At 32.9% G+C, this 11,918-nt stretch overlaps 1 protein-coding gene across 1 annotated transcript; it reads right to left on the bottom strand.

Annotated features, from left to right (window-relative positions):
* Positions 1-3,715: 3,715 nt before the first annotated feature.
* On the bottom strand, positions 3,716-11,257 carry LOC121218563 (very-long-chain aldehyde decarbonylase CER1). The gene is made up of 10 exons (XM_041095974.1): positions 10,892-11,257; positions 10,581-10,804; positions 10,269-10,501; positions 9,571-9,790; positions 5,294-5,669; positions 5,083-5,190; positions 4,744-4,944; positions 4,453-4,554; positions 4,187-4,360; positions 3,716-4,062 (listed from the first exon to the last, which is right to left on the bottom strand). The coding sequence occupies exons 1-10, from the start codon at positions 11,051-11,053 to the stop codon at positions 3,886-3,888; spliced, it is 1,977 nt and encodes a 658-aa protein (XP_040951908.1). The 5' UTR covers positions 11,054-11,257; the 3' UTR covers positions 3,716-3,885.
* Between the last annotated feature and the right edge of the window lie 661 nt (positions 11,258-11,918).

The following is an 11,918-nucleotide window of genomic DNA, read 5'->3' as shown; positions in this document are numbered from 1 at the left end:
GTCGTGTGGTCACTCGTGTGCCGTTTTTAACAAATCAATTAATCACATGACCTAGGTACACACCCATGTACTAGCCAGTGTACTACATACGACTTGACACACGCCCGTATCCCCTGCCCATGTGACTCCAAATTTGAATTCAGGGAGTTACACGGCCTAGACTCATGCCCATGAGGCTTGCCAGTGTGACTCAAATCCTAACTCATTGAGTCACACAGCATGGACGCACGCTCGTGTGGCTTGCTAAAAATGACTCTAAATCTTAACTCAAGAAATTACACAACCTATACACACGCCCGTGTATCTGGCCTGTGTAACCCCTACACCTCACTTCTTACACACGGTCGAACACACACCTGTGTGACGTACCCGTGTGGCCCCAAATTTAAATTCAGAGAGTTACACATTTCACTACACAGGCTCTCACATGGTCGTGTGACCCACACAACCTACACACAAGCCCATGAGGCAGCCTATGTACCGTCGATAACCCCATTTCTGACAGAGAAAAACACAAAAAAAGGAATAGGTTTCGATACCCACTTATTACCAAACATTGTAGAAGCACTCAATTGCAATTCCAAACCTGAAATAAGTTTCGAACACTCACTTCAACATTACATTCACAAAACACACAAGCATTGACGATCAAATTTTGTCAAAACCTTTGACTCTCTACACGAAACGAGCTAGAGTCTACTTATCGCGGAATCCTAGTGCACGCTCAATTCCTAAGTAAAACGAGAGGCATCAGACATCTCATGAGTCTCCTCTAGCACACCAGAACACAACGCACAACAAGATTAACAATCTTCGAGATTTTGGAAAAATCCCAAATCGCACAATAACGCAGTACAACAAAGACTAACAATGAAACTTACCTTAAAGCCTACCAGAACATGCAAGACACAATTTGACGCAACAATTTTACAAGATGGACAGAACCAAAAAGAAAATTTACTAAAAATGTAATCATAAAAAGAAAAACAAGTCTTTAGAAAGGAATAAGAAATAAAAAAAAGGAAAATGGAAAACTTCTAAGTTAATAGTAAAGGGAATAAGCATTTAAATTCTAATTTTTTGTAGAAGAGTGCAAAAATATAATCCTTGTTGCATATACCGTGACTTGAACACGAAATCAAAGAATAGTAGATGCTTAACCAATGAACCAGCAAGCTCATTCTTATCATAAAAAGTCACCGAATTAAATTTAAACAAAGAATTCTAAACTAAGGGTTCAAGTAAGGAACTTAAAAAAACTCCAAAATTTAAGCGACTCAAACCTCAGATCTCGAGTGAGCATATAAAACACACAACCACAGAAGCAAAAACAGGTTCAACGACACGACTTAGAAATAAAACTCAAATTTTGGGACGTTACAACAACACTTTAAACATGGATAAATAATCTAGAAATATCAAACCAATGCGTAAAATAAAAATCAAACAATAGAATCTATTATAGGGTTTATCTCCTCTAGGTATTTAGAACTCATAATTGAGAACAATATCCAATGCGTAAAATAAAAATCAAACAATAGAATCCATTATAGGGTTTATCTCCTCTAGGTATTTAGAAAATTAGTTCATGCTTGGAAGTAAAAAATCCAAGATACAGTATATCCGAAAGAAATAAATAAACTCATTATGATCTCCTAATAAATCAACTGGCTCGACGGAAATCTGTTTCAGAATCGGCTTCAATGGTGTTTTTCGAGTTGTTTTCTTGACTATTCTATGACAACCCTCTCCTATCTTTTTTTTTTGTCATATATATCTCTTAAAATTACAAAAAAAAACCTAAAAATCATGTTTTCTCGCAGTTTAGGGTCCAAATTAGTGAAATTGGCATGACATGTCACATGGCAGTGTGGCAGCCTGTGTGGCTCACTCGGCCATGTGGCCAGGCCGTATGGAAGGGGTTAACCCGTGTGGCTCCTATATCTTGCTCTGATTTTCCAATTTTCGCTCGTTTTTTACTCTTTTTGCTCCCAAATGCTCTCCTAAGTATAAAAACATGAATTTAAAGGATTATGAACATAAAATTCACCATCAACATCGAATAATCAAGAAAAATGCATTAAGAATGAGACTAAAACATGTTACTTTTAGCACCTATCATCCTCCCAAGTCTTTATCTATATATGTATATTTGTCTCATTTGTGTATAAATGATATAATAAAAGCCCAACCCATACTTTATTTATGAGATAAATCTCAAAACTACACATGAACTTTGATCTAAAATGCAATATTATACATGCACTTTGGTTTGTGCAATTTTATACATAAAACTTTGATTTGATTCAACTTTTCACAAATTAGTGACAGAATTATTGATATAATATCATTTTAAGTTTACATGTTGCATATGCAAATAATTATATTTATCTAATATAAAAATAAATTGTTGTACTTATTTCTTTAAATTTGTAAAATAAAATCAAAATCAAAGTTTCATGTATACATTTAAAACGCAACCAAAATTTAATATGTTAAATTACACCAAATCAAAGTTTAAAGATCAAATTATACATTGAATCAAAAGTTTCTTCTAATTTTAAAATTTATCCCCTTATTTATTTATATCATACGAAGCTGGAGTAATGGCAAATTGCCATTGCAATATTTTCAAATAGGTGTGGTGTTTGTTCTCCTCAATGTTTTCAAAATCAGATCGATAGTTAAATAGATCAAATTATCAATTTTTGATTCAATCGGTTCAACTAGTTTAACTAAATAAATTATTAAAAATTTATAAATATAAAATAAAAATAAAAAGAGAATCAATTCAATTGTCTATTCAATCGATTTTTATGACTCGATTTAATTGGTGGTCTGTACCGATTCACAGGTCAATCGGTCTAATCCCTCTAATTGAACCGATATCGCAATCGATTTTCAGTCCAATTAACCGATCCGATTTGATTCAAACAATTAATTTCATCTCCACCTCCAAGGGATTGATTTCTTTCGATAGCTCTACCTTTCGTTTTTTCTTTTTTGTTCAATGACAACCCTACTTCCATTTCATACAAAAAGATAGCTCACACTTGGTCTTAAGCTGAACGGTCCAAATATGTTTGACTGTTTGTAACCTGCAAGGCTCCATCTGATACAGCTGCACAACTTCGAAGCCGAGGAGGAAATCTGGGCCTGCACTGTTTTCGGCTACAATGTAAAGCATGTGGTTTATTGGCAGCGTATCCAATGTAACGTAAATTTTACTTGTGTTTCTTATGTAGTATACAGTTTCGAGTTTTCGTCTATAACATGCGATAAAAGATCATTTCCAATGCTGTATAAAGTTATATTTCTATTTGAAATCAGTGAGCTAATTTTTTTTAGGGAGGATAAAACTTTTTGTGTGTTTTTTATTGAAGGGCAAGCTTGAAATGTCAATAAGTGTTTTCTTAAACTTCGGGAGCAGTAATATTAATACTAAAGATGATTTTTTTGTTCAATTTTATTTAACAATTATCAGATATTTATTTGACATGAATTCAAACTCCAATATTATATAAAAAAATAAATCGATTTTAGCATCAAATTTATACCTGTCCCTATTGGACTATATCATCCCGTTAAGGGCCTAAAACATCATATTTATATAGATTAATCAAGGTATTGTTGTGGCGAGTATTCGTGTTGGAAGGCCAACAAAATCAACATAATCAAAGAAAGCAATTATACAATCAACAATCCACAAACAGCCTAAAATTTTAAAGAGTATAATATATAATATATAGTTTAACTCTGAGAGCAACCTATGACCCGATAGAGTCACATGATGAATCCAGGATAAGGATAATGTTATTTAGGTAAATGCTTATACATTAAACATAGATATCAAGTAGATTAATTAGATAAATCGCCAAATATCTTCTAGGACTTTGATTGAGTTGGGACCTTCAGAGGCTGAAATCCATGCTTGAGACATGCTTCCCAAACTTTGTCAATGTTAGACATGGTGTAACCACATTCGTGCTCTTCCCATCCTTCCAGAGCATGCAGTATCCCAGCTATGCGCCATACGCTCATCACTCTCCTTGGCAACCAGTTCTATTACATGCATTCATATTGTCACTCTTTAATACATATATTTTAACAAAGTAGAACAAAATTTTTTGAAAATTTTAAATAATTTCAGAGATAATGGGGCATGTAAGTAAGTTTCAAGGCCAACCTCGCAAGAATCCACATTCTCAAGGGCCGTCGGAGTCTGCATCGCTGGTGTTGTGTGATAGAAGCAGTCCTTGCGCAATTTTTTTGGTGGAAGTTGCGAAAAGGGAATAAATAGTGTTCCTTTATTTGCCTTTCTTTGCTCTTCTTCGGTCAAGTCATCTCCAACTAACCATACCTGCAACATATCAATAATTCATCATCACTTGTTAGCCATTTCAACTATTTTTATTTGCAAAGGACTAGGTTAGAGGCATAAGACTTTCTTACCTTGCAAGAGCTATAACTCTTAGAGGTAACCAATTTACCCTCAGATTTGGTGCCAAGTGACTTATCAAGCTTCTCATATTCATCCTCACGCAATACAGTGACCTACAATGAATTAAAAATAAAAATTATGATACCGTAAAAGAGGAAAATGATTCTAAAAACAACGCAATGGAGTTAGAGCTTCAAATTTCCTCAGAGGAAAGTTAGACATAGTTGACAATTTGGAGAGCTAAGCACTGCCTGTTTATGTGGCTAGCTAATTAATGAGTAAGCAATGGAATGGGATAGTACCTGAATGCCCTTTTCGCACAGGGCAAAGGCGACTGCAAAAGCAACTTTAGTCAAGTTGCCTCTAAGGAGTACTTGGGTTGTTCCCTTTGGTATGCTATTTAGAAGAATTGCAACTGCCAAGCTACTCCCATCCACTAACTTCACTTTCAACTGAGGATGCTTCTTCACATACACCTCACCGTACCTGTTTAGCTCTTCACCCTGCATTGTGTTCATTTTAGCATCATACTTTTATCTTTTCCGTTAAAAATTATTTTTACCTTTTTAAAAAAATTATTTTTAATGTAATTTTCCCGCAAGCATGGTGATTGATTTGTGGGAAGAGGGGGAAAAACTTGCCTGATTCATGAGGCCTAGACTCAACACACTAGCACCTTTTTCCTCAGCCTCTAATAGAGCTTCCTCAATCATGTTATTGACGGATTCCTTTTGCCATTTCAAGCGGTACTGAAAATTAATTACAGCAATGTTAACAATTAACACTATACATGTCTACATGTTTTGTATTTGGTTGCACCAACTAGCAGTTGCGTTAATAAAGCTTCCTTACCTGTATTCCGTACTTGGGAATGGCCCATGTTTGTAATCTGAGCTGATGGAAGCGGTTCCTTTCAACAACAAAAGTTCGACGATAAATCCTGGTAAGCACCATGGACCACAATGTAACAGGCCAGAGCAACCACAAGTACCAAGCTGACGAGTAAGGTTTAGAGGCCAAGGAGGCAAATCCAAAGCGGAGATGATAGATGGATTCTGGTGTGGTTAAGTGCGTTAGATGCACCACGTTGGGCGTTTCCTCTTTTCTTTTGAGTGAATTTTCGTACAAGGTATCCGAAGATTTATCCATTGTATCATAGATATAATCGTAGAATGGCATGAATAATGAGTAGTTGGTTCTGAACTGTGTGTGATGCAGCGAGTGAAACCTGTCCAAATTATCATTATTTATTTGAATGTCAAATTACAAGTACTAAGTAGACATTTAAAAACTATTATACTATATATGCTTCGCTTTAGACATGCTATGGCTCTAATGATGTAACTGCGTCTATGGCAATTAGTACTATTATCAGGGGAAACCGGAGTTGAATTCCTCAGGATTTTCAAAAATGGCTGGCCAAAGATGAATTGAGTGTGATGCAGAGTGAAACCTGTCTAAACTTTCATTATTTATTAATGTCAAGTAGACATTTAAAAACTATTGTGTGATATATGCTTAGCTTTTAAGACATTCTGTGGGTCTAATGATGTAACTGCGTCAATGGCAATTAGTACTATTATCGGGAAGACGGAGGTGAATTCCTCAAAGATTTGCTTTTCTACTTAAATAACCCGAAAAAATAATTAATTATGTAAATGACCTTAGTTAAAAAACAGTCATTCAAATAACTTAAAATGAACATTAAAATTGAGTTGTGGGTAATAAATAGCCAGCATCTACTAATTTTTTGACACAATCATTGCTTAATGATTGTATCAGGTGGTAAAAGAATAATTTTTTGAATACTGGGGATTAGATGGCCGGTAACCTTGTATTTTTTTCACCTCATATCAGACTAGAATACATTTATACCAATATTTGAATAAAAAATTTGGGTGCCAGCACATTAATGGCCAACACCCCTTAATCAGATTAAAAAATATTTTTTTGGGTGCTGGCACACCAATAGCCCGCACCCCTTTTAAAATTTTTAAAAAAAAATTGGTACTGGGATAGTGATAGTCAACACCCTTATACCAGATTTAAAAAAAAACTAGGTGATGAGACACTGATGATCGATAATCAAATTTAATTAAAAAATTAATTTAAATGAATAAATTTACGTTTAAAAGAATAAAATTTAATTAAAAATAATTAAAGAAATAAACTAAGTAAAGAAATATTTCAAGAAATAAAAAAAATTTAAAAAATAAACCATAGAATTTAATTAAAATATTAATATAAAGGAATAAATTTAAATTTAAAAGATTAAAATTTAATTAAAAAAGAATGATTAAAGAATAAAACTAAATAAAGAAATATTTAAAGAAACAAAAAAAATTAAAAACTTGATTGGCCCTACAGGCTTGGGATCGATAAATGGCCAGCATCAAGCCTTAAGATGCGAGCCTAGCTTTTAAATGGTCGGCTTTTTAAAAAGTACCTAAAAAATTTTTAATCTGATATTAGAGTGTCGATTATAAGGGTGAGTTTGGATGAGCGGTGTATTTACCTATAGTTAGTGTAAAAATAGCAGTGACGGTGAGATTAGATACTGTAGCAATACTGTAACATGAGAGAAAAAGTAGACTAAATGCACTGTACCGTACCCAATCGCTCATCCAAATCTACCCTAAATATTTTAACACTTAAAAAAGAAATTAATTTAGTATAAGAGTATCGGCATGAATGTCTCAACACTCAAAAAAATTTAAAATTTTAAAAATAATATTAATCATTATTGTGTCAGCACTCAAAAAAGTATTTTTAATTTAATAAATAGGTGTCGCTATCAATATGTTGGGTTTTTTACAAAATTATTATAAAAAATAAAAATAACCAAAATATTATAACTTTTTTTATTTACCAAAATATTATAATTTTTTATTTACCAAAATATACCAAAAAACAAAAAACAGAAAGAAAAAAAACCTGACAACAGCCTGATCAGGCCAATCACATTGGCGGCACCAAAGGTGCCAAAGAGATTGGCGGCACCAATGGTGCCAATGTGATTGGCAGCACCAATGGTGCCAAAGGACTAAAATGTTAGTTAAGGGTAGTTTCAAGGACCTGACATGAAATTTACCATTTTAAATTTTGAAAGTGAATTGAACCTACTGTGGGTAATGGGGCGCACTAAAATTGAAATGTGGCTAATTGCCTTCTAAGACCTCCTTATTTATTATTTTCTTTTTATTCCCTTTCAACTCACTTTTTTATTTAATAAACAAGCCCTCAACTTATTTTTGTAGTTAAATAAGCTCTTAATCTATGATTTTTACTCATAAAAGCCGTTTATTTTATTATTAAAGTAAATATATTTTACCTAAAATAAAGCTATTTAAAAAAGTATAAACTAATTCGCATTTTATGTATTATTTTGATAATTTGATGAGAATAGTTTATTTAAAAAATTTACTAAATAGATTTATTAAGAGTATATAATATAATTATAATTTATTTTTTCTATTTGGGTTACATTTATGGGTGATCAGTTTTATTATTACTTCTGGTTTTTCAATAAGGCATGCCTGGTATTTCTATTAATTTTTTTAATTAAATCTAATATTAGTTAAGTGATAATTAAGATACTTAGAATTCTAATTAAGTAATAACTCTATTTTAATTTAAACTTAGAATTCTAATTAAGTAATAACTCTATTTTAATTTAATAAACTATTCTCATTTAATAACTCTATTTTCATTTAAAATATAAAATTTACTGAAATATAAAATTTGTTGCTTCATAATATCTTAAGAGACTATTTTAATTAAAATATTCTAACATGTTTATGTTATAAGTCTATTAAGAATATATTAAATTTGTAAATAGATAAAATAGTTTATGTTTTCATTATTTTTTTCCTTTTGATTTAATATTAGTTAAGGGAATATATTAAATTTATAAAATTAAAATAGTTTAATTTAATTTTTAATCTAAAATAGAGTTATTAAATTAGAATAGTTTATTATATTAAAATAGAGTTATTAAATTAAACTATTTTAATTTTATAAATTTAATATATTCCCTTAACTAATATTAAATCAAAAGGAAAAAAATAATGGAAACATAAACTATTTTATCTATAAACATAAACTATTAAATTTAATAAATTAAAATAGAGTTATTAAATAAAAAAGTGAGTTGAAGGGGAATAAAAAGAAAATAATAAATAATGAGGGCTTAGAAGGCAATTAGCCATATTTCAATTTTAGTGCATTAACTTTCAAATTTTAAAATGATAAATTTGCATGTCAGGTCCTTAAAACTATCATTAACTAACATTTTAGTCCTTTGGCACCATTGGTGTCGCGAATCTCTTTAGCACCTTTGGTGCTGCCAATGTGATTGGCCTGATAAGGCTGTTATCAAGTTTTTTTTCTGTTTTTTATTTTTTTGATATATTTTGATAAATAAAAAAGCTTGTATAATATTTTAGTAAATAAAAAAAATTATAATATTTTGGTTATTTTTTATTTTTTATAATAATTTTATAAAAAACCCCAATATGTTAGCACCCAAAAGAAATTTTAAAATATTGATATAAGCATATATCAATATGATACAGACACCAATCATCTAATCACCAACACCCGAAAATTAAATATAATCGTTAGACAATGATTGTTTCACACCGTCATTTAAGTTTTCTTCTCGGGCGGAACATTAATTAAAGGCAGGTAAAGGACGAAAAACAGATGAGATATCTGTAGAGAACTGAGACCCTCTGTTGGAAAAAGCAGACAAGCTTTCAATACGAGAATAGATCAATTAATTTGTGGAGGTGCAAGTTGCACAAAGTGCAAAATGGTTGGAAAGATGGCTGACACGTATCCAGGTAGTAGTAAAATTTCCTAGTTACGGGCTTAATTAGACAATATAAAATATCTGCTTTCTACGCATTGTCATATCATGTGATGTGAGTCAAACTTTGTCAGGTGAGACACAAGAACAAAAGCTATACATCTAACAGCGAGGCCCACGTGCCACAACCATGTCATACCTTTCTTTTCGGGTCATAAATTTTTGCCCCTTATTTTAGTTCGTTTGCAGGTAGTGCATTTGTGCAGTTCTCATAATCCCAAAGAAGGAATTTGATTTTTAAGAGAGAGAGGGGACGTACGATGGAGTGTACATTAGGTACTTGAGAGGAGGGAAAATGGAGAAGACCCAGTTGGGGATGAGCTCGAAGTTGCAATGCCCCATGTTGTTCATCAAGTCGATGTAAGTGATGTAACCAGCAATGGCGATGATGGATCCAGTTCCAGTAAACACAACTGTCAACATTGGTATTGCGAACAGTGCAAAGTATACTATGTGTTCCGCAAATGGATGTATAACAGCTGCAACACGCACACTTATCATTCTTTATTATTCTTAACAAAAACTATATATAATCAACTTACTAATTTTGTGATATATGCCCCAAGCAGTATAAAATTTGGTGATGATTCTATGTATTATTGTTTAAACTGTTTGTGAGCCCCAAAACTGAACAAAATGCCGTTTTAAATTTCAGTTCTAGTTCAATAAAATAATTAACTAATGCTTAGCTTTTGTGTTGTCGGTCCCCACTGCCATTAAATAATGCATTTCTATTTGATATAAGTAACATGATATAGCAAAGTCCAATGGGACAACAAGACAGTGCCCTCCTTTCTAATCGGATTATTTTGTAATCCTGTTCTTTCTACGTAGAAATTAATTAAATAAAAAATAACAACACAACACAGACAGTCCATTACTATTTATGCCTTTCAGTATCATGTTAAACTAATAATAAAGAAGTGGATGGAGCAGAGAAGAGTCAAAGGTGCTTACAAGTGATAGGCTCAGTGACAATGGAGGAATGGTGATGAGAATGGTAACGAGAGTAAAGATAATGATGGTGCAGAGCTCTATGAAGCCAGTAGTAAAGGAACTCCACAGGACCGACATGGAGCAACATGGTTATAATCACACCATCTGTTCTCCATAGGGGTAAGTGTGAAGCCCCGGGAACGTATTTGTTAGCCAAGAAAAACAGGATTCCATTGAACAATATTTGATCATCCCTGCAATGTTCATGGTTAATAGTTAATAACCACTTTTTAAAATTAATTAATTTTCAGAAACAAATGTAACTCATATTACCAGTTCCTTTCCCTGTCGACTTGGTCAAATTCGATACCCTTGTCCACAATCCTGTTAGTGCCTTTGGCAGTTCGATAACGAGAAAGGCTAATCCATAGCTGGTTGTGCAACATTCTCCATAACATGAATGGGATTACCGAAAAGTTGGTCAGGTCCCATTCCTTTGGATCCTTAACCATAATTGAGTATATGGTCTCCGTAACCCAAGGACCCAGGATTATGTACTATAAAAATCCATCCAACAGCATGGAAATCCATGAGAGAATTAATATACAAAATAATCAAAAGCAGGAGGAAGGAGATCATCTTACCTTAAAGCTTTCAAGAGGTGTCCATGGCCAGTCTGTGAGAATTCCTGGTTTAGAAGCCATGGTTTGGTGAGCTAGCTGCAAATGGCTTTGGAAGGGAATTTTATTACTATTAGATGTTGAGTTGCTTTGTATGTGGAGGGAGGGATGGTATATATGGTGCATTCAAGCTGTACTGTAAACCTACAACCTTCACATTCGTCCACGTGATCGTCTTATTTCTTCATCCCAACCGATTAAGTCTGGCAAGAGTAGCCATAATACCGACAAACATAAATATGTAAAAGATGTCTGGCACTTTGATATTTTTGGACGACTACTTTAATTCACGAATTTATTGTTCTCAACTGTTTCGGCTGGTTATGGTCCACTCCGTTGTATGAAAACCAAAACTATGTCTTTACTCACCCTTTATCTTCCTCCCTTTTAATACATTTTGAATTGAATATTACCTCGCTCTAACTGTGCCAGAAAATGTGCTGCCATGCAAATTCAGTGTTTAAGATTTAGGTTCCTCCAGTCACACGCTATCTCTACGTTTCACATTTTTGAGATGCTTAGCAGTTAAACTGGTTAAGCTGCCCAATGACTTTAACGTGCTTTTTTGCCTAGCTTATTTACTCCGCTAGGCTTCGTGTATCCCTATCGCACCAAACAAATTTAGCCCAAGCCATGTATGCAATATGCATAGTATTCTGCAGGCGGATAGCATATATCTATGATTGTTGAACAAAAAACAAGAGTAATATGCATATATAGAATATATATATAGGTAGTATGGACTTAGCAAATCATTAAACTTCAGAGTTAATCGTTGATCTGATAGGATTACAGTTTATCACTAATTCAGCCTTTGATTAGACAACTAAATTTGAAAATCTTACATATATATATACATATAAAATCTATGTCGAAACCATTTTTTTGAAAACAAAAAAATTTAGGTTGCGGACTTTAAAAAATGAAAATTGGGAGTCGCCACCAATCTTTTATTAAGGTGTGATTGGGTCACCTAAAACGACTTTGGTCT

Source organism: Gossypium hirsutum, chromosome D06 (assembly GCF_007990345.1).
Source record: "Gossypium hirsutum isolate 1008001.06 chromosome D06, Gossypium_hirsutum_v2.1, whole genome shotgun sequence".
Classification (NCBI taxonomy): Eukaryota; Viridiplantae; Streptophyta; class Magnoliopsida; order Malvales; family Malvaceae; genus Gossypium; species Gossypium hirsutum.
The sequence above is the reverse complement of the archived record's forward strand: the minus strand, read 5'-3'. Positions and strand labels throughout refer to the sequence as shown.